The sequence below is a fragment of the Moschus berezovskii genome, chromosome 13 (genome assembly GCF_049115385.1).
Source record: "Moschus berezovskii isolate FMDL1 chromosome 13, NW_MosBer_1.0, whole genome shotgun sequence".
NCBI lineage: Eukaryota > Metazoa > Chordata > Mammalia > Artiodactyla > Moschidae > Moschus > Moschus berezovskii.
In genome coordinates this window covers 68976945-69001217 of record NC_142472.1, presented here as the reverse complement: position 1 = coordinate 69001217, position 24273 = coordinate 68976945, and the positions used below count along the sequence as shown (strand labels likewise).

The following is a 24273-nucleotide window of genomic DNA, read 5'->3' as shown; positions in this document are numbered from 1 at the left end:
AATCGTGTGCGCGGAGGTAAACAGGGTTGAAAGCGAAATCGGAACTGCAAAATCCAGGCCCTCGCACAGGAGCACCCCCCACTTTCCTTCCCTGCCCAATCCCCTCCTCCGACCCGGGATGAGGGCAGGGCTCGCCGCCCACCCGCAATCCGTTGGTCACTCCGGGGTCAGACTGCGGGACCCCGCCCGTACGGCCTCCGCCCCGCCCCGGCCCCGCCCACCGCGCTCGGCCCGCCCCGGCGGGGAGCCAGCCGTCTCCGCCCTCGCCCCCGAGCTGCGAGGCTGCAGGACTGGTGCCGCAGTCGCCGCCTCGGCCTCCGCGCAGCTGCCGGTCCACCTCCGCCGCCGCTTAGCCGCGCTCGGAGCCCGGCCGAGGAGGCCGCCGCCAGGAGCCCGCAGCCCGCGCCCCGAGCCCGCCGCCGCCGCCGCCCTCCGAGGGCGCCCCAGGCCGCACCATGGTGAAGGTGACGTTCAACTCGGCTCTGGCCCAGAAGGAGGCCAAGAAGGACGAGTCCAAGAGCGGCGAGGAGGCGCTCATCATCCCTCCGGACGCCGTTGCCGTGGACTGCAAGGTCCGAGGGCCGGGGCTCGGGGAAGTGGGCCTGCTGGGGCCCCGGGAGAGCTGCGCGGGGCCAGGGCGGCTGTGCGCCGCGGGGCAGCGCGGGGCGCGCGCGGGACTGGGGGCCCCGAGAGCGAGAGCGCTCCCTTTCCTCGGGCTGCTCTCCGCTCTTGTCCGGCGCAGCTTCTTTGTAAGAAAGTGCGTGTGCAGAAAGCGGTGCCCGGCGCGGGATCGGGGGTTTGGGGGGCTCCGGGGGAGCAGGATTGGAGAACCGGGCCGAGTGCACGGTGCTTGGTGCCGTCGAGGAATGTGCGTGGGGCCGGGCCGGGGTTCGTTCCACCTGGAGACCGGCGGCGACATGCAAAACGACAAAACAACAGCAAGAGTTTGGCACGTCCTCCCAGTATAAATAATGTCCCTAAGATGGCTGACATCATTGCAAGCCTAAACCGCAGTTGCTTCCTTACTTTCGTTTCCAGGCTGAACTGCGCTGGGACTAAGTCCGGCTCCTGTAAAACCTATTTATTTTAAAAGCGTGTTGTTTTTTTAACCTCTTTTTTCCACGGCCCTTTAGTAGCGGCAGGTGAACTTCGTCGTGGGGTCTGGAGAGGGAGGGAGCGAGCGAGGGGAGAAGGCAAGGTGGTGGTCTGCTCAGAATAGGTTCTGGCTGTTCACTTTATAATTGAAATATTCCCGGTAAAGGTTACTGATTACTATCTGGATGTTAGTGTAAAACCGACAGTTCACTTTTAAATTATATCAGCAACTTTACGAGAACCCCTTAAGCTAAGTGAAACTAAACAAACTTGTCCTACGTCTCTTTCAAAATTGTCCTTCATCCCTTTTAAAATTGTCCTCCGTCCCTTCAACAACTTTTCTTTATTTTACAAAATCCCCCTTTTAGCCCTAAGCAAAACTCCGGAGAGGAACTGTTATCGTGCTACAGTAATACTCATTGAGGATGTGATTGTAATTATCTCAGAAGTTGAATAAACAGGAAAGGTTCACAACCTTTCCACCATATCTTCTTCAGGCTGCAAAAATTTAATCCTATAGAAATTAGTTGTAGAATTATTTATGTTCCGTAACTTTTAATTTTTTTTGTTAGCATTTTTGAAGACGTTCTAGTTAAACTTAGTTTTAACTTTAAAAAACCCAGTAACTTGTGCAGGTATAAGGACTGTTTTTTAATATATTACTACTGCTGGGAAACGCAGTGTGAAAAATATTTGAAAATACAGTGTTAATCTGCACGTGCCTGTACTGGGTTTTTAGAAATGTTCTAGTTAAAAACACAAATGTCAGGAGTTGATTTTTAAATGACTGTCTTGCCTTGAAATAGGAGATAGACGGATTCCCTAAAAGGATTAAGCGTTTTTGGTATTGGTATTGTTTGCCTGAATCCATTGCAAACAGTCTAGGTTTTAGAGAAAATGTTTGGAATCCACAGAGGATAATTCCAGCAGCAAATTATTATCTGAGCTCTGTATTTGTCTAACGTTCATTGTACCTAAATTAGATTGATAGTCAAGAACCCCGTCATAACAGACTGAAATGCATATATAGAGATTAGGTAGATTTTAATCCTATTACATATCTTTTTAAAAATCCTATGAACAAATAAAATTCCTCTCATTAAAAAAGAGAGGAAGAAAGGATCCGATGATGTCACTTCAGATAGCTTTTCCCTGTTCCTGTTGTGAAGGAGATTTGAAACGCTGGACAAAAATCACAAATAATTTGCTGGGCAGCTGTAAATTTAATTTGGACATTTATTGTCATTTCTAAAATGGTGACTGTGTTTTCAGATTCTCAGAATTTCTCACAACTTCACCATATTCAAATATTGTGGTCATAGCAGCATTAAAAAAAAAAAAGTAACCATTCCTAGCTCTGTTTTCTCAGATCACCATATCGGAAGAAAAATACTGGAACTAAGCTGTGAGGACCTGTCTTCCTTTATAACCACACAGCAGTCATGGATGAACTGGCAGATCCATGAACTGGCAGAAAATGCTTTTTCAAGCTGTGAACTCAAAGACCTCTTAAATGAGTGACTGAATATTGCTGTACATTAGAAGGAGAATCATAACCCGTCAGTCACTTGAAATGCAAACCTTACTTAGTAACAGGCATTTGCAGATGGTCTCTTAGAGCTCGGACAGTGATTACATAATGTTCTCTGACTCCTTCGGGTGACTGTACCGTGACCATTGAGTTTGACTCTCCGAATTCTGCACAGAATCAGCCTTCCTGTGTTTGCCTGGGGCATTTCCTTGCCTGATGGGTCGAGAGGATCCGGTTTAGCTAGCTATGAGCGAGAACTCCTGAACAAGAATTTTGAGTATCTTTAACTCATCCGGACCACTGTGTCCTGAAGACCATTGTTTGTCCAGATGTCCTCTTAAGGATCACCTGGGATTCTGGTTTAAAAATGCAGATTCTTCAGACCTTCTTCAGTAAAGAATTCTGATCCCTCCAGTCTGCTGGCTTATGTAACTCACATTCCAGTCCTTATTACACTGCTCCTGTCTTTTGCTGTTTCTTTAGCTCTTCTCTCTGGAAGCTGTTGCATTGTCCCATCTTTCAGATTTGTCTTTTCAGTAGCTGTTAATCCCAGCAGCCACGTCTGTGGATTATATTGTCTCAACTAGCTTGCTGTTTATTATTCTTTCCCTACATTTCCCCCTAGGTTTTATGTAATAGAGGTGAATTTGAAATTATGAATGTTTTATGTGAGAGGCAGCAATTCATTCATGAACTTTTGTGTTTTTACTTTGAACTTTGAAACATTGTTTGTTATATACGTGTAAATATCAAGGAAAATACTTAATGTCTTGAGTCAGAAGGCCCAGTTTTGTCAGTACACAACTGCTTGATCTTGGGTTTAAGTTTTTTTTTTTTTTTAAGAGTTCTTTATGTGTAAGATGACAGGGTAGGACCAGATGGTCTGTAGAGGACTCTTCCAGTTTTAAAATTCTATGAAAATGGCAAGAATTACATAATTATATTTGGCAGGAGTCAGATTGTTTTAACTGTGAAAAGTAACAGTTCCCCTCTCACCCTGACTAGACTGTTCCTTTTTTCCCTCCCCTTGTTTAGCTTGTTAATGCCTTCCTCTTATTAAGTAGCTGTAGGTCACGGAGAAAGGAGATGGCTAGAGGTATTATGTAATAAGCTAAATTTTCATTTTGGGTTACCTCACTGTAGAACAGTAGCTGTCAATAACTCCTCTTGTCATGCCTGATTATGAAATGCCTTTCCCAGTATCAGGCCTCGAAGAAGCTCAAGTTTTCTTTGTAGGTATCCCTATAAATTGTTTTGCTGATAAATAATGTTGCCTCTTCTCTGCAGTGCATTGTAGTTTTAGCCATCCTTAAAAGGAAAAGTGAAATGCTTGTGGAGGGGAAAGAAAGGGCAGGATGGAAGCCTAAGTGAAGGACTGCTGCTGCTGCTGCTAAGTCACTTCAGTCGTGACTACTAACCCATTAATTTCTGAGTCACCCATCACAAAACGGCTATCTCCCTCGTAATTCTGTTCACTTTCTGGCATTTCTCTCTGCATAAAACAGGACTGGTCATTTAGCTTTTTGGTGATGTTGGTGTTCATTTTATTTTTTGTTTGGGGGGAGGTAGAGGGGAGGAGGAACATAAAATCTGACGCCATACACTGAAATGTTTTGGTCTTTAGAGAAAGGATGGGGAGCTTGGTTCCCTTTAACAAAAGTGCCTATCATCACCCCGTTGTATAATTTAGTGTCAGTGAAACATTGGCCAGCAAAAACTTTACAGTCACTGCATTTTAGTTCTTCGTGAGGGTGTTGATATCTGAAGTGAGGATTTAGTGCTGGGAGATAAATTAATTGGCCCTTTGCATACCAAGTGACCTTGGCAGGATCTCTTGTGTTCACATGCCTCATGGGCGGCTGCTGCTCCAGAGGGTGGAAAAATTGTACGTTGTGCAGCTGGAAACTGCCCCAAGACCCTGGTTGGGGTCTTCCCAGTGTCACCTTAAACATAATCTTCTTTGGACTAGGTAGAACCAAATGTATTATCCTTGGCAAAATCATAAACCTGTAAGACATTTTGGAATTCAGCTCAACCATATTAGAGATTTAGGTGAATAGAAGTATTACTTTAACCAGAAATATCTCTTGGAACACATGGTACAGGCCTATTTAAATTGACTTAGAATTTAACTTTAAAATTTTTCAATATGTATTGCTAGAGCTTGATGTAAGGTGGAACATTTTATTTCTTATTTGTCTTTTCATACCCTAACTTAAATACTTGGAATGTCTGTTTAAAAGGCATTTTTTTTTTCCTCCTGAAAGGAAAATGCTTTTTGAATTCATGGCATAACTAAAACTTCTTGAACTCTTTTGTTTATCACAGTGTCAGCAGAGGAAGAGCAAGAAAAAAATTTGTGTCTTTTCAAAATGACATCAGTGAATCCATCCTCTTAAACTTTTTGGTAAACTTGTCACTTTTTATTAGAGTTTTGACTAAAGGAGTTAAGGACTTTGCCGTCAAAGGACTTTTTCAGGCCATAGCTGCTGCCTGTTTAAAATAAAGGATTTGACAGTGCTGAATTTCTGAATGTGGTGGTTTTTGTCAAAACGCTGTAGAAAGCAATAACACTGGAGTTATGTTTTCAAGAAGCTTATGTGTAAAGAGTTATTTCCTGCCTTTCCTATTTACTTTGCACAGCTTAACAATGAAAATTTTACAGGGTAGACAACTGAAAGTTGAAAATTAGAAATTTTGTTATAGATATGACCCTAAGAATATCATTAAAAATCATTCAATTGTGATTTTCCCTTTTAATCAGTGTTTATGATACATATACTTAATAGCTTTAAATAATCCTATTTTATGTTACCAACAATTGAGCAAAATTGTTTGTAAACAATGGAAGTTTTTTTGAACTCTTGATCAAAGGGAAAAAAAGAACTTAATAACTTAATGAAGTATTTCTATAATTCTGTCATTTGGGGGAAAAGCAAGTAAAATGAACATAGGCTTATGCAGAAGAATTTCCAAAAAAATGAAAAAATTACTCTTGTTTTTATGATAGATATTCTAATTTTTCATTTAATATTTATCAATATTTATCATTGATAAATGATAATATTAACATTGATAAGTTTCTAGCAGTAATTATATGAGCTCGAGCTAAGATATATTTGTCAGAAGATAAATTAATGTTGAAATTAAATTTGCACAGTTTATACATCCTAAACATTTTCAAATTAAATATGTAGGGAGTTTATTTGGGAAATTGATACTAAGTGGTTGTGAGGTATTTAGTACTTTAGGATTCTGAAATATTTGCATAAACCTTTTTTGGCATAGTTGAATTTCATATTTTAAAAAATAAGGTTTAACGAAGTTTTGTATGTTTGAATGTTTTTAATTTTTAATGACAAAATTAATCTTGGATTGTTTTCTCTGCTTTAAATATGATTATGATGTTTAAAATTTTGTAATATAAAAACCTGAAAGGTAAGTTGCATTATTAAGTCACTTACTGCAACATCCAAAAGAGGAATTATCTTTATGCTGGGAAAAATGACTTTAAAGGGTCAGTCCATCTAGGTCTGCAGTTTTTTGTGGGGTAGGGATGGGAGAACACTGTGTGGCTTTTGTGGGATCTCACTTTCTTGACCAGGATTTGAACCCCAGCCACGAGAGAAAGCCTGGAATCCTCACCACTAGGCCACTAGGGAACCTAGGTCTGCATTTCTTAAAATTCTTTTTTTTTTTCAGCCAGCCTCTCTAGTATTTCATTTCTGCTGTATATACTATGGCAGTTTTTTTTTCATTTTCTACTGTTCTCTTCAATTTATTTTACCTTACTTTCATTTTAATGCTAGGAAGAATTTCCCAATCCCATCAGTTTTAGCTCGAGCAAAAACTAGGCATGTTAAGCAGAGATGGCAGACTTTATAATACTCTCGGGCCCAAGTAGATGTTTTAGTGAAGTTAAGCTTTTTTCTTTTTTCATTTTTTTGCATATTAAGCAACTTAGAATATTCTTCATATTCATTTAAAAAGTGAAGGATCCAATGTTGCTTGATCCTCCAGGGTTTAAAGGCAAGCTGGAATCAGTTTCATTTAAAACTTGATTTTTAAATATTAACAACTAATTCATACAAGAATTTCATGCAGAAACACGGACAACTGACACAGGCCACTGTTTTATAGTCTCCTTTACAATGGAGAGCAGAACTGGAAGATTATGGCCTATTACCTGTTTTTGTTTACCCATGAGCTAAGAATGATGTTTTTTTTAATATATTTTTAGATGTTTGGGGAGAAATAATCGATTTCTCCCATTTGCCCCAGTTCCCTCACAATTGAAAAAGGGGTATCGTTTGGGGAGCCACACTGTCTACTTATTGAGAACTCACACTATGCAGTTTATACTTTAAGGGTTTAGATACTGTCTCTACCATCTACTGTGATACTTTGGGTAGGTTACTACAAATGTCTGTGTCTTTCTCCATCAGCTAACTGGGGAATAAGATAATTTGTAAAAAGTGTATCACAATACCTCTAACAGCGTATGACTCAGTAAATGCTGTTATTACTACTACAGATTTTTTTTTTTTAATGATTCAAACTTTTATTTGGCACTACTGCATCTTAAAGATTTCTGGAAGTAGACTTCAGAGTGGATGTGCCTGTGTGCTCAGTCATGTTGAACTCTTTGCGACCCCATGTACTGTAGCCCGCCTGCCAGGCTCCTCTGTCTATGGGGTTTTCCAGTCAAGAATACTGGAGTGGGTTGCCCTTTGCTCCTTCCTCCAGGGGATCGAACCTGAGGCTCCTGTGTCTCCTGCATTGCAGGCGGACTCTTTACCTTCTCAGCCATAGGGGAAGCCAGGTAGAAGTAGAAAATTAATGAAGCAGGGCAGTTACTCATTTTGTACTGTTTTTTATAGGCTAATACCGCAAACTCAACACTGTTTTCAAATAGTGTTAGAGCCTACTGGAAAAGGTTAATATCATTACTTGGATGTGATAACTTGGGCAAGCCCCATTTCCCTCACTTGTAAAATAGTATAATGGCACTGACCTTAGTGGTAGATTTAACAGTCCCTGGTACATAGCAACTCATTAAATGTTAGTACTTTTCCCCAATCCCCATCTGCTGAAAGTCCCATTTTTACCCCCTTCATCATTCTTTTGTTGGAATGTTACTTCTTGTGTTACTATTATTGCTTATCCCTACCTCACGTGTCAGTTAAATTACAGTATTACTGATAAGTAACACCCTGCTCCCCCGAGATACTCTGCCAGAGAGTCATTCCTGCAACATAAAAATCCTTAGCATTCAGTAGCTATGTCCATTTTTGTATAAAAGTATTGCTTATTAGAGAATAGAATGTTGATATAATTTTATAAATTTAATTTGGGGTTTAACCAAAGTAATACTTAATTTTAAAATGAAATAACTGTCCTGTCCTATCTCTGAAGAACACACCTTTTTTTGGGAACCCACTTTGTACATTAATGGTTCTCAAACTGTTTGGTTTCAGGACCCCTTTGTACTCTTAAAAATTGTTGAGGATCCCAAAGAGCTTTTGATTTATGTTGGTTATATTTATTGATATTTACTGTATTCAAAATTAAAACTATTGATTTAAAATAATACAAAACCTATTACATGTTAGCAAAAATAACATTTATAAATAAAAATTTCTATATAGTCAACAGATTTTAAGAACAGTAAGAGCAATGTTGTTTTAAATTTTTACCCTTTACTGAGTGGCTTCATAGAAGACAGCTGAATTCTCCAGTTAGCTTCTGTGCTGTGTCACACATTCAGCTTCTGGGAAACTCCACTGTACACTGTCCAGAGAATGAGAATTGTTGGGGGGAAAGTCTTATTTTTATTACAAAATTAGCTTTGACATTGTGGACCCCCCTGACATTGTGGTGTCTGTCCCTAGAGCACATTTGGAGAGCTTCTAACTACTTGCTATATCATGGTTTTTGTTTTCATTTGTGTTTTTTGCAATTTTAGATATTACCTACTGGCTTCCTAAAATGGGAAGTGACTATTTAGCCTTTTCTATTTGTTTATATAGTATATATACATAGTCTGTTCTCCTGGTATAGTTATAGTAATGTCTGGTTAAATTGCTGGTCCATGCTTTTATTTTAATTGACATGAAACTTACATTGGAGTAATGTAGTGTATCTTTTACTACTTCCTTTCTTGTACAAAGCCATTTTTATTTTCCCTGAATTTGATAATTGGCTTCTTGAGTCAAGAGAGTGAGTTACTTAATTTTCTGTGTATTGCTAGTTCCTCCTCAATGTCTCTTGACAAACTTCCAGATAACAAACTTTCATATCTATGAACTTATCAGATAATTTACCGAGTTTTCTGTTTCTCTCGGTGATATTTCACTTGCCATTCTTCAGTCTTTCTACCCAGATGGTTGTACTCTAGGGATGTGGCTTCACTGTTGTCCTGAGAGTAATTATTATCCTCGAATTATTCTGCCTTTGCCTCCATCCTTCGTTGGATCTTCAGTTTTATAAATCCAAGAAACAGCATTTGAGATGAGTTTTGTTTGTTTTTTTTAACCTGTCTGAGAATCTTTACTCTGTCTTCACATTTAATTGATAATTTATCTGGGCATAAAATTCTAGGTTAGCTGTAATTTTCTTTCAGCATTTTAATGGTGTTGCTCCATCTTCTAGTCTGATGCCATTCTGATTCCTGGTTCTTTGAATATGACCACTTTTGTTTTACTTTTCCTCAAGAAGCTTGAGATTTTTTTCCTTATGCTTTCAGCTTTTAAAATTTCTATTGACATACTTTATCTTCTGTCATTTCCATTTTCTGGCTCACGGTTTATTTGTTTACCGCTTTCCTATCACTCTGCTGAGCTTTCAGGAGGAAGTAAAGATGACTGTTTAACTGGAAATCAATAACAGGACTTTCAAATCAGTTGTCTTCATAGCTTTAAGACTTATTAGATCATTTTATTTAACATTGAAAATGGAATTTTAATGATAATAATAGATAACAATAGTAGATAAGAATCGGAAACCATGTTCATTTTTATTAGCATCAGTTTAAAGTCTGATGGGATAACCTATAGAGAGGCATCTACTTGTCTCCTTTTTTAATATTCCAAAATTGTCTTTTCATGAGTAATTTTAGACACAGCTCCCTCACTGCCAACTTCATGATTTTTGCTTCGTGGCTTTATTTTTCTAACTTTACAAGCTTCATTTTTGTAATAACATCTTGCCTTTTTCATCTTTGAAATGCTTATATCTTAGTTATTTTCCTTCGTTGTTTTTCCTTCATGTGCATATGATTTAAATACTTTTTGTTACTATTCTTTGTTAATTTGATGAGTAATAGAGAAAAATTCTATTAACTTCGTCAACACATTAATAACAACAACACTACTGTTGTAATATTTAACACATTGTGCTTCCTATGAGTGTGACTCGATTTGAGTAAACCTATTATGATAGGGAAAAGCTGTAGAAACTCGGGTCATTTCTGGTTGGATATTTATCTGTAAAATGATGTATTGGACTAAATGACCTCTCACGGCTCTTGCACAGAGGATCGTTTCTTTCTAAGAAGTATACTGATCACGTATTCAGAGGCCGCTATTGCATGACCAGACCTTATACTAAGAAGTTAAAATCTACTGAACGCTCAACCTTCAAAAAACCCCAAGTGTAACTCAGAGAGACCAGCCAACTGTAAACCAAATTAATCACAACCTACTTAAATATCTGTATCTGTTTTCACAAGAAAACAACCCTCCTGGATCCAAGGGTGAGGCGAGTAGTAGGATAAGGGAGCGAAACCACATGACTGCTGAATGTTTACTGTGCATGTATTGGTGCTATCATAGGTTCAAAGCACGTATAGATAGAAATATTTGTGATCTCAGGACTGGAATTATTTTTTTCTAATCGTCATTTTGTATAACTTCCGAATTTCTGAACTTGGATGGAAGATAGAGCTTTCCACCTTTGAATTATTTTAAGCTTTTAAAAGACTATACTTGGAATTTTTTGTCAAAAGTTCTGCATTTTAAATGGAATGACTCATATTTGAATACCAACGTATAATTATCTTGTTGAATGACATTAAGATCGAAGATTTATACAAAAATGAGTCCAGAACAGGTTTGCTTTCCCCCCTCTAATCTTGACACATGATTCTATGATGAATTATAGAATAGAGCGTTCCTATCATACTTGAAAATTTTTGGAAGATGGTTGATACTCTCATTAAGAACAGTATGAACCCATGATTCAGCCAGTGACAGAAGAAATCTGTCTTGACCAATCTGTCTATCCCTAGTAAAGACTGTTACTAACAGTAAGTGTCATTTGTATATAATAGTGTTGTTTACAGACATCTGACTGTTAGTGCTAGTCTCGGTTTTTCTTTTGACTGCCCACTGCCTTTATATCTCACTAATATGAATTTGAAAACCTGATGAAATATTACACTTCTCTTCAGTGTAAATGGAATAAACACTATATAGAAACGGTCATCTTTCAAAATAAGTAGAAAAAAGAAGAGAAGATTTTAAGGTATTCCTATAATAATATTCTGCTATATACCAGATACTCTGCTTGCTCCTAATCATGTAAAAAGTGATTAAGTGACAATCTAGCACTAAAAGCATTTACAGCCTGATCTTTTTCTTTTTTATAGCTCTGGCCTATTTTTTTGTTTAACCTCAGCCTGTGCTAATTTTACATAATGCCGATAATTTGGTTCAGATTTTCATATTTCTCATAGTACTTAAATTGTTATGCAGTGGATTTAAATTGTTGATTTTTTAATTCCTGTTTTGCTGTTTGTGTCATAGGATTTGTTAACAAATAAAGGACATTAAAGAGAAATTGGTTTTGTAGACGTTATAATTTTAGATTAGTTTCTGTTTTGAAAAATCTCTCCCTACTCAAGTGTAAAATATATTATCCATATAATGCCAATCACTTGGAAAACTGCTCCTTTTTTGCATCTCATCCACAAGATTTCTCATGTGGACCTTCTCACAAGGTTGAGATAGTAGCAGTCTTACTTGAAAAATCAAATGAGAAGATAAAATTCAGTTTTACTTGTTTAAATGAGCAAGAAAAACCGCAAACAGATGTTTGGTGGCTTTATAGATATTTTAGCTTCTTAGCCGTAGATTTTTGTGTTTTACATATAGCAGAATATATTTGGTAATCAGTTAATGCTGTTAATGGTGAACAGGTTGCTGGATCATGTCTTTTTGATGCTTACATGATGGGAAAGAAAGCTAATGTAGAAGCCAGGTGACTTTAGAACAAGTACCAATGGTAAATGAATGACGCTGCTATTCTACATGATAGTAATCAGATGGAGCAATTGCCTGTATTACTTCAGTGGTTTGAAGAGTCTAGTTTGGAAATTATTTTGGAAATATTTTAAAATAGATCTTCAGTGATGACCAAGGTTTTTGTTTTTAATTCTTATTGGAATAGGAAGTCATTTTCTTTTCCTCTCTAGTAATGTCTTTTTTGATTGGCTTTTTCAGTACTTTGCTGTTCAGTTGCTCAGTCCCATCTGACTCTTTGCGACCCCATGTACTGCAGCACGCCAGGCTTCCCTGTCCATCACCAACTCCTGGAGCTTGCTTAAACTCATGTCCATCGAGTCAGTGATGCCATCCAACCGTCTCATCCTCTACCATATCCCCTTCTCCTCCTGCCTTCAATCTTTCATTTAATGAAGTCTTAGGAAAAAACCCTCTCCTTGCTCCTCATAAGCTGGGAAAGGAGAGGAATTCAGATTTATTGGAGTATTAATTACATACTGAAAATTTCAGCCCCTTGAACTTTATACAGTTGTTAATTTTGACCAATATATGCAGTTGTGTGATCATGTCATTTTGTAGTCTGTTCCAGTTTTTGTTTCTGTAATTTACCTTTTCCAGAACCTCATACCGATGGTATTATACTGGGCGTGGCTGTCCATCATTCTCACTGTTCGTGTCCTGAGAACTGGGTGTCATCTCGAACATCTTTGATGCCCACAGTTCTTGGACCATAGCTTTCTCTGAGCTTATCCAATACCCGGTTCCTCTCTGTCACCATTTTTGCTTATGCCATTCATGCTTGGATTTATTCTTTGCAAAAGAATACCTGTTCTGTCATTTAAAGGATTAAGATGCTTTATTCACCATATTAATCTAGTTTCTAAAACCCAGAACTCTAAATCCTTTTATGTGGAGATGTGGTTTAAAATTAGATGCTCAGAAGGAATCATACATACCCAGTCATAGGTATGGAAGTGAAGATTGAACTTCAAAACTAAGTGACTTTTGTAGAAAAGAACTTAGTATGTTTGGTTTTCACCAGGAAGAAAAATGATGAGGGAGGAGTTGAGAAAACTAGAACACAGATGAGAAGTTTATTTATGAAAATTTAAATTACTAGATTTTTTTAAAATGTTGACAGCTAATTCTGTATTTTGTAAAATAGTATACAGGCTAAACAGCACACCCACGGGCAGCCAGCCTATGCATCCCCATGTTTATCCATATTACTGAATGTACTCTCAAAAGTACATATTTTGAAATAAACTAAATCTACTTCTGATGCTACTCTGAGTTGAATAAATTGTATTTTTTCCCCTGTATTTCAGTATGTATATTAAAGTGTTTTTACACCATTACGTTCTTTTTCTTTTTTATAATACGATTTTTAACTCTGAGAGATATTTTCCTCTTTGGTAATTCTGGTTCTTACAGCATTGTTGTTGCATTTGCTCTAATAATGCAAAGTAATATTTCTGGGAGCTTTGAAAAAATGTCTGCTCATTCATTCTGCAAAGAAGGCTTGTGAAGTGAGTTGTTAGTGTGGAACAGAATAAAAATGATATGAAAACCCTTGCATCTTGTCTGAGTTCAGTTTATAATTGAAGCACGTTTACTAAAGCCTCTTAGGGAACTCATTGAGGTGACCTATTTCTTAAGTAAATGAAGTACCAGAACTGAACGTATCCTTCATTTTGCTTAAGATATAACTGGTTAAATAATTTTGCTTTATAATACAGTGATAAGATTCATTTGAACCAGAGATTAGTAGTGTCAGAGTGATAATGCGTTTGAAGCGGTTTACTTCTATCCTACTGTGGAGGGTGACAAGGGTGATTATGGGCCAGCATGTGCTTCAGCATCTTCATTTATAAACTGGGATAAAAACTTGAGGTTTTAGGAAGATTAATGAGATGATAATTGTATAGCACCTGTGGGAGTTCTTTTACCTTATCAGCATAATTTAAGGTGCACCAGTTTTATTGCAGTACCAGGGGAGGAAATGTCTGTTACTTGTTTAAATTAGGCCAAGTGAAGTTCTACATCTCAGTGAAGATGTTCTTGTTCATGAGTGGTTTTCCTTTTTCTTACTGTGGTGGTGAATTATGAAATAATCCAAACATACCAAAAAAAAAAGAGTTTAGATTACCATTTATGTTTTTAAAAAAAATTTTTAAGTGTTAAATATGTGGTGTCATTTTTTAATCCAACTTGACTTTTTTTTGGTTCAGAATTCTAAAATTAATCTCAAAGCCAGCAGTGCTTGTTGGTTTCATTTAGACTTTTAATTGTATGAACCTATAATACTTTATTCTTTACTTGATGGACATTTATTTCCAATTTTTTTCTTAATGACCATTCTGCAGTTATCATCATTGAGCCTCTTCTGTGTACAAAAGTGTTTATCTAGGGTTATAGTGCTAGGAGTGGAATTACTGGCTTGTAAGATATATGAAAAAAGTGAAGTTGCTCAGTCATGTCCGACTCTTTGCGACCCCATGGACTGTGGTCCACCAGGCTCCTCCGTCCGTGGGATTCTCCAGGCAAGAGTACTGGAGTGGGTTGCCATAATTGTATTAGATCCTGCCAGATTGCCATTCAAAACATTTGTACCAGCTCCTGTCTTTAACTGTGTGAAAGTTCTCAATTTCCATTGTTTTTCACACTTTCTCCAGGACTGGTGGTGTTAGACTTTCTCTTACTGCTGACTGTATAGGAACTCAGTTGATATTTTTTTCTCTCACTCCCCATATTGAAATAAACTTTACAGGCAGTAGGACTTTCTTGGTGATCTAGTGGTTGCGAGTCTGCCTGCCAGTGCAGTGGACACGGATTCAATCCCTGGTCTGGGAAAATTCCTCATGCCAAGGGTCAGCTAAGCCTGTGCACACAACTACTAAGCCCATGCACCACAACTACTAAGCCCGTGCACCCTAGAGCCCATGCTCTGCGAGCAGAGAAGCCATTGCAGGGAGGAGCCCATGCCCCAAAACTGGAGAAAGCCCACGCACAGCAACGAAGACCCAGAGCAGCCAAAAAAAAAAAAAAAACCAGAAAAAACAACTTTACAGGCAGTAAAATACATTTGTTTTATGTATACAATTTGATTGACATTGTGGTCATTGTATACAGTCATATATCCACCACCACTCATGATATGAAACATTTCCATCACCCTAAAAAATTTCCCTGTGGCTCTTCTATCTTCCGTTCACCCGGACAGCCACTAAGCTGCTTTCTGTCATTATAGTTTTTCCTTTTCATAGGCAGTCTTTTGTGTTGGAATTTTTTCACTCTAATGTTTTTGAGATTCAGTTTGATTAAACCACACTTTATTTATCCATGCATCAGTTAGTGGATAGTTACATTGTTTCTGCTTGGGGGCTATTATGAATAATAATAGCCCCATTACAACTATTTATGTATAAATCTTTGACCTGTTGATTTTTAATTACTGATCTTCAGCAATTTTGCTGAACTCTAGTTAGTTTGAATAATGTGGCTTTCTCAGATTTTCTGCATAGACAGTTATATCACTTAACATAATGAGAGCTTTGTATTCTTTTTTCTAATCTTTTCTATTCATGTTCTGTCATTTTTGTACTACGTAGTATCTCTAGTACAGTGTTCGAACAAAAACAAAGAAACAGTTCTAGTGTACATCCTCATATTCCTGACTTGAAAGGTTATGGTTTAACTCTGAAGCTTAACTGTTACATATGAGGTTTGGGACAGATTTTTGATCATTAACCCTTTTATGTTAATAAATTTCAACTGTTCTAGTTTGAAAAGAGGTTTTATTATGAATGGGAGTGAGAGTTTATCAAATGTATTTTCCATGTATTTTGAGATGGTCATGGGGCTTTTCTTTAAACTTATATGTGGCTTTTTTTCCCTCTGAGCTTACTCGTTCAAGTTTTAAAATTTAGTTATTAAAAATACATTTTTAAATCACTTAGGTTAAAAATTTTTCTATCTTGAATATACTTTCATCCCTCTCCATGACTAAGACTAATAAAGGAACATCATTTAACTGTCATGCATACTGTTAATTTTGACTGTAAATTGCTTAAGATTTCAGCCATATCTTAATCACATTTGAATTTCCCACAGGATGTAGCTCAGTACGTTGCAAATAACAGGCGCTTAATGTTGAACTGGGCTAAGTACTTAGGGCTACTATTCTTTGCTAAAGAGCCACAGTCTCTTCTGGTCTAATAAATTCTTACATTGCCCCCACCTTTCATTACCATGCTGGCTGTTGATGTAACTTTGGGGTCATTAAAAAAAAACAAGTTTTAAAGCTTTTAAATTTTATCCACTCATCAATTATTTATTGAGTGCCAACTAAATGCCAGGGTTGACTTGGTGCTACCATACTAACCTTATAGGAAATTAGAGAAAACAAGAGATTAGTTAGACTTCAAAGACATGGTACCTCTTTTATGAAATAAATGATTGTATAAATTAGATTCTTTTGGGAAATTTAAATTTTTATTGCCGTAGTCCTGAAATGTGATTTTTGAGTGAACAAGAGATAGCATGTTACATAAAGTACCTTTGTGACCTGCCCCAGTAACGTCTCCATTCTCACCTCTGCATCAGTTGCCACCATGTTGGGCACTCTAGCCATACCCCAGGTGACTGGGGAAGTAACGCGGTCTGGTAACTCATTCTTTGCCCTACATAGGACGCCCTTTAACTCCACCTTCTGCGCAGTTAATGAGTATTTGTCCTTCATTCCACTCCAGTATTTTCTCCCCTGGGAAGTCTTTCCCAAATCAGTCCTCCTGTGTTCTCTACCTTCTCCTATTAGAGCTTGTATCATATTTATGTTCTTTTTTGTAGATTGATTTTCCAGGCTGACCTGAATGCTCTCTTTCTTGGCCGTGGCTATATACCCATAGCACTTGGCCCATAGTAGGCATTTATAATTTAATCTTGAAAATATTGTTTGTTGACCCGTTAAAAATGATAGAGCAAAAGGCCTGGAAACTTGTCATCAAATTAACAGTTGGAACTGCGTATTCCTTTATGAAGTTCTGCCCATGCTCTCTGGCTGCCCCTGAAGTGCTACTACTGAAGAGGGCCTGCCGAAACAGGGGGCTGTTATACAGACATCTGACAGTCTCAGCAGCTGACGCCAAATGTTTAGAATTTACTGTTTCCATCTGTCATTTTCATCTCCCACCCCTGCCTCCACCCTAAAATCAATTATCCTTGGAACTGTTTCCTGTCTTCTTAGATATTTGTGTCAGATAAGGGCTCAAGCAAAACCCTGTATGTTCTTTGGTAGTCAGGTTTCATAATACCTGATGACTCCATGGAATTCTGGTAACTTTCTGTTCACAGATGGGATGTCTTACCTGACCCGATAAATTCCTTAGGTGTATTCTCTGGTACACACTACTTCCTTGCAATGCAGTTGTTGTCCTCTGTATACATACAGTCTGTTGACAGGTACACCTACCACAGCAAAGTGTGATGATCTCACAGCATCTGAGTTAATCCCTAGATTGAGAGACATTTTTTCTACAGTGTTTAAACTTCATCCAACCCAGGTGCCTTAAATTGTCCTTAGTTGGCTGGGACATCTGGGCTTGGGCTTTTCCCAAGTGATATCAAGTTAAGATTCCTCATCTTAGACTTGAAAACATAACTTTCTCTTTCACTCTTTCCTATCTGAACTCTTGCTTCAACTGTATCCAGTGTTTTTATTTTTGTTGTTGTGTTGTTTTGTTTTGTTTTGGCTGTCCCACGTGACTTGCAGGATCCCTGTTCCCCGACCAGGGATTGATCCCGGGCCAAGGCATTGAAAGTTCGGAGTCCCAGTCACTGGACCACCAGAGAATTCCTTCCAGTATCATTCATACAGTTTTCATTTCTAACTCTTAAGTTATATCCTATTTATGTATGTAATTGTGGAGTCAAATCTACTTTGTCCTTTAACCCATTCCATAATGAGTTTTCCAAGTAAAGGTCAGAGTTACATACAGTACTTGAGAGGCTGCACACACATACTACTTACTAGATCATCTTTTATTATGTTGGTTTCAAGTCCATTGGAGCCTCTCTTTTGCTATCTGTACTGTTTTTGAGCCACTGGTTATGTAACACCAGCAGTTAATCTCATTTGTTTGTTAGCTCCGGGTACAGATAAGAAGTTAGCTGTAACTTTGAAGTGGGAGGGTGGAAGGGCTGAGTTAGAAGGGCAAGTGTATCTAAGGACTGTGCATATCCTGATCCTTGGTGATGTTTCAGGGCTAAATTACCTACTTGTATGGGTCGGAATCAGAATTCTAACAATTGCATACTAGTTGTATGTCTCTTAATCATTAAGTTTTTCTTTCTGAGTCTTTCCTCAATTTTCTACTGCTTCTATCTTTAAAGTGAAAAACTGTTAAACTGGGATTCTTTAGGGTAGAGCAGTGCTTTAGTAGAATTATTTTTGAATATGTTTGTCCTACTTCTTTGAGATTCTGATTATTTAAAGAATCTGTTTAATATTATTTGGTCTGTCCCAGTTTTCCTGTTAATTTTTCTTGTGTTCGGTTAGGAATGGCTTTGTACCTAGTGTGAAATATTAACTACCTGCAGCAGGCTGACATAATTTTATGGATAATCTCACATACCCTGAAGTTGCAATACACAAGACTTCCGTGCGTGCTCAGTCATGTGTGACTCTTTGTGACCCCATGGACTATACTCCGCCAGGCTCCTCTGTCCATGGAATTTTCCAGGCAGATACTGGAGTGGGTTGCCATTTCCTTCTCCAGGGGATCGATCTATCTTTTCAACCCAAGGATTAACCTGAATCTCCTGCATTGGCCAGCAGATTCTTTACCACTGAGCCATAGGGGAAGCCCAATACACAAGACTCAGCACCATAATTTTGCATGACAAGGTTGTAACCTTTAAATTTTTAAATTTTAAATATTAGAAGATATTTTAACCATAAAAATTATGCACAGAAAGTAGAAACTGTTGAGTATGTTATTGATGGCTCTAGAGTATGGGTGGCAGGTGGGATGCCGAAAGTCAGAAGTCAAGACCTCTCCCAAGGGCCTGGTGCCTCAGCTCCGGAGGCATCGTGCCGGGGCCTGGTGCCGCCACCGAATCGCTCCTGGTGAACTGTGAGTAGAGACCTGCCTTCTGTGGTCGTTTGCTTTTTTGTGTCCGTGAAGCTTCGTCGGGCTTCTCGCGGGCTGCCCGGGGTGCGGTCACGAGCGCCGTCTCTCGCGTTTCAGGACCCGGATGGCGGGGCCGCGGCCGGCCGGCGGAGGGCGTGGTGCTGGTGCATGTGCTTCGGGCTGGCGTTCATGCTGGCGGGCGTCGTTCTCGGCGGAGCGTACCTCTACAGATACTTCGCGTTTCAAGTAAGTGGGAAAATGCTAAGCACACTTCTGCCCTTCCGTCACCTGTACTGGAAAATTGGCCCAGACTTACTCTAAGTCTGTGCTGTTTGTCTGTGGCCTTTTAGCCAGAGTGCTGGTTCTGTTTTCTGGTTATGTTCAAAAATTCCCTGAGCATAAGTTCGCTGAGCCTATTAGACAGTCATTAAAAGCAGAATAACATTGTTTTGAAATGCTGCTGACTGAAGCATGTAGATTGCTGGATGATTTTTCAAAACTGACTAACCCTTACTTTTCCTACCGTAATTAATAGCTAAGTTATAGGATTTTTCACTTGCCAATTGAATATACTAGCCTCAGATGTCATGTTGATAAATTATAATTTATTGAATCCACATTTTGGGATTCCCCCACAGTAGCTTTTTGCTTCTGGGCCCAGGGTATACTTGTTGCATTTCTCTTTGCCTCTTTCTCAGACATTGGTTTATCTTAAGAGTTGGGACTTTGGCAATAATGCTGATGTAATTTAGGATGAAAGTTGTTTGTAATTTATTATAAAATAGGAATCCCAGTGGATTGAGACATAGCTTTTTTCTTCTGATTAGAATTATTAAGATTTATGATCTCTCTTTTGTGACATTTTTCTGGCAATAATACAGTAGGTTTATTTTATTTAATATACGAGAATTTGGAGAAATTGTTGACAAATAGATTTTAATAAAATAATGAAACATTCTATAGAGGATGTATAAGTTTTGTGCTCATTTTTTGTATGTTTGAGATAATAACATGGTGATAGACATTAGTGAAATACAAGTCATCTTTCTTAATGCAGTTTTTTATAAGAAATGTATTTTCGATATAAAGTCATTGCAGTTCCACTGTCTAGAGATAACTTGTTGATCTTTTTGTTATATGCTCATAATCTTTATTATATATACCTACTTTTAAAAAAATCTTTATAATGATTTGCTGTAATCTGATATTTTCCATTTAATTGTGATATATTTTAAGGAAAAATGAGAGCTACCTGTATGCCTGTAGAAATGACAGAAAAACCATCCCTTTTTTGGCTTATAGGAGAAAAATCATGTAATCAGTGAATCACAGCAAAATTAAAAAGTATATTCTTTTAAGAAAAATATTCCTGGTTTCTGAATATATTTCTTTTATAAAATTAAGGTCTGCAGGTAGAAAGAGGCATGTGTTTCTTCAGATTTACTTGAAACCAGATGAATAATTGCTTTTATAGTCTATTTTTAATCAAATACAAAAAGTAAAGGAGAAATCAACTGCTTTTTTCCTTCTGAAACTGGTTTTTTTTTAACAATACTTCAAAACCTGATCTTAAAGAATGTGTTAACTCTGTAATTAAATTGTCTGACTTGTCATCTAAAAGTAGGAGTTTGCAAGCAAAATGCTATTTAGATAAAGGTGGCAGCTTAAGCAATACTTACAGTGCATTGCTGAAATAGTGTTTAAACGCTCTGCAGCCAGATGACGTCTACTACTGTGGAATAAAGTACATCAAAGACGATGTCATCTTAAATGAGCCTTCTGCAGACGCCCCAGCCGCTCGCTACCAGACCATTGAGGAGAATATCAAGATCTTTGAGGAAGACGAGGTTGAATTCATCAGTGTGCCTGTCCCAGAGTTTGCAGATAGTGACCCTGCCAATATTGTTCATGACTTTAACAAGGTGAGCCAGGTGCCCTGAACTGTAAAAATAATGCAGGTCCCTTGATGGATGCTTTCGTAGATTTAATTTTAATATTGGCTAATTTATTCTATTTACGGTTTACTGTTTGAAAAGATAATTTTTAAAAAGGCCTTGGGTTTTTTCTGCCCTACAAGAAAAACTCCGACCTTTGATGGGCTCTTGGTCTGAGGCCAGCCCGCAGGGAACCTACTTTTCCTCCCCCTTTCCTTGTCTGTCTGAATGCACACCAGATGCGGTTCCTTCTCTGCTGTTAAATTGCTTTTTAGAAATCTAAATATTTACATGTTTTGGTTTAACTCGTTTTAATCCTCAGAACCATCCTGTTGAGTTAGTCTTTCTCAATCATGGCTTCTCATTTGAACCACAAGAACAGAGTCATTTAATTGACTTATTTCAGTCAGTTTCATCCAGTTCTCCGGTGGATGGTAGTAACTAGCCAATACTTTGTAGATGCATCAAAGAGAAGTTAATTTTTATATACAATAGATGGAGGGCATGATGGTTTATAAGTGCAGGGACTAAGTCTCTTAATCAGATGATAGGGTATTGTGGTTAGTTTTAATCGTTTGTTATTGTCTGATCAGTATGTAAATACTAATAGCAGAATTTCCTCTCCCCTTACTACTGCCATTCCTGTCCTACCAAATTCTTGATTTGTTGAAATACAAGTGATTGACACATTTTAAAGCCAACCCATTTTAATGGTACAAATTGTTCTTAAAAATCCAGTTGCTGCCCGTTTGTATATTTGTAATATTTATACATGAAGCTAACAAAAATATTTCTTTTTCTTCCCAGAAACTCACTGCCTATTTGGATCTTAACCTGGATAAGTGCTATGTGATTCCTCTGAACACTTCCATTGTCATGCCACCCAAAAACCTATTGGAGCTACTTATTAACATAAAGGTATAAAACTTTCAGATATTTATTATTGATGCTATTATAGGATCTTGGAATTCCTTACTGAGAAATTAGCCCTATAAGAGCCTATCTTACTGACAGTATAGCTAATAAGCATCTTATGACAAGAAACTGAGACTGGTGGTTTGGGGTTTCTTTCCTTGTCTCTTTTAATATTTTATTTATTGAAATTAAAATGTGATTTCTTAAATTATTTAAGTTTTCCTAAAGGGCCAGAGAATAAATAGTAGGCTTTTAAGAAATAAGGTCAGTGTTGCAGCTGTTCAATTTTGATGCCACAGACAATATGTGAACAAATGGCACAACTATACTCCAATAAAACTTTTTAAAATGTATGTATTTATTTATTTTTGGCTGCGCTTGGGTCTTTGTTGCAGTGTGCGGGCCTTCTCTAGTTGTGGTGCATGGGCTTCTCATTGTGGTGGCTTCTCTCATTGCAGAGCATGGGCTCTAGGGTGCATGGGCTTCAGTAGTTACGGCTCTTGGGCCTCGTTTTCCTGTGGCATATGGAATCTTCCCAGAGCAGGGATCGAACTGTGTCCCCTGCATTGGCAGGCAGATTCTTAGCCACGGGCCCATCAGAAAAGTCCCCAGTTAAACTTTATAGAAACAGATGGTGGGTGATAGTTTGCCAATCTGTTTTGTATTATAATCTCTAAAAATTTCATTTGTTTTCCTTGTCTGTTCAATGTATGTTTTGAGATATCTATGTAATATAATTCTTTTCGAAATGTAGGCTGGGACCTACTTGCCTCAGTCATATCTGATTCATGAACACATGGTCATCACTGATCGCATTGAAAACATCGATCACCTGGGTTTCTATATTTATCGACTGTGCCATGACAAGGAAACTTACAAACTGCAACGCAGAGAAACCATTAAAGGTAATACTTTTGAATGGTAGAGTGTTGGCAGAAAAGTTTGTTTCACTTCATTGTGTTAAATTAGATTTAGTTGTAAGCTTGTCATCGTTACCGATACATTGGCCATGAATAAGAAATAAAACTATATTGTACACTGTGTAATATTTCTAGATTACTGAAGAATCATCTTAATTCTAAATCTACTCTTTTCATATGTAGAGAATAGGTGAATGTGAAATTCATTTCCTAGATGTGCTATTAGTTCACTTTCCGTATACCTTTCCTGTATACCTTTCCCTGTATACCTTTCCATCCTCCCACTTTGGTTCAGCCATACTATGCAGGGGTTCTGCTTACCCAAAGAGTCTCTAAAGTAGCTCTCAGGTACTATACTCAGATTCTAAGCAGAGTGTACCTTTTGGATCACATTGAAGATAACCACAGTCAGGTTAGTTAGAAAGGAATTGGACTGAAGAATTAAAAGCATTGAGACAACTAAAGGTAGTTTTCCAAATCACTTAACCTTTGTTTTCTCACATGATGATGTTATCTCCTCATTTCTTTTCAAGATCATTGAAAAAATAAAATGAAAGTACAGGTGACAGAGCTTTAGAAACTAAGACATGCCATGCAGATACACTATGATGTGATTTCTTTGAAATTGTGGCACCTGGTTAAATGCATTCCTGGCTTTTTGTTAGCACTTTTGATGATTCTGATCTACTGTTCGATGATACTTTGATGATGAGTTACCTGAAACCTGAGGCTTAATGTCTTACATTGTGAAATGAACTTCATGGTTCATAATTTTTTTAAAGCCATAATTTTACGTATAATAAAATTCACCCTTTTTTAGTGTGTAATTCTGAATTTCAACAGATCACCACCATATCAAGATATAAGTTTCTGTACCTTTAAGGTCATAAATTTATATGTATGGCATTGTTATTGTTATCAGCCTCTGTAAAGATACTTAGTTTAGAAAAGAGCAGAAATTATTTTCTGCCGTGTTAAAACAGATCAAACTACAGAAGTTAATGGACTATCAGTTCACTTCAGTTGCTCAGTCGTGTCTGACTCTTTGGACCCCGTGAATCACAGCACGCCAGGCCTCCCTGTCCATCACCAGCTCCCAGAGTATAGGTAGAGTAAATCTTTCTATATGTCTGAATAATAGGTGTGAAAATTAATATGAATATTTATTATCGAAGAACGAGAAATTTAAAAAACTTTTCCTTTCAAACAGGTATTCAGAAACGTGAAGCCAGCGTCTGTGCCACGATTCGGCATTTTGAGAACAGATTTGCCGTGGAAACTTTAATTTGCTCTTGAACAGTCAAGAAAAACATAATGGAGAGAAATTTAATACCACAGCATAACCCCACCCTTTGTATTTTGTGCAGTGATTATTTTTTAAAAAATCTTCTTTCATGTAAGTAGCACATAGGACTTCACGATTTTTTCATCTCATTAACTCAATTAAAACCATTATCTTTAAAAATC

The 24273-nt window shown here is 37.8% G+C and overlaps 1 protein-coding gene across 1 annotated transcript; it reads left to right on the top strand.

Moving 5' to 3' along the window:
• Nucleotides 1–303: 303 nt before the first annotated feature.
• Nucleotides 304–24273, top strand: ITM2B (integral membrane protein 2B). Its single transcript, XM_055426097.2, has 6 exons — nt 304–572; nt 19155–19283; nt 20753–20959; nt 21779–21889; nt 22641–22791; nt 24017–24273. The coding sequence occupies exons 1-6, from the start codon at nt 456–458 to the stop codon at nt 24100–24102; spliced, it is 801 nt and encodes a 266-aa protein (XP_055282072.1). The 5' UTR covers nt 304–455; the 3' UTR covers nt 24103–24273.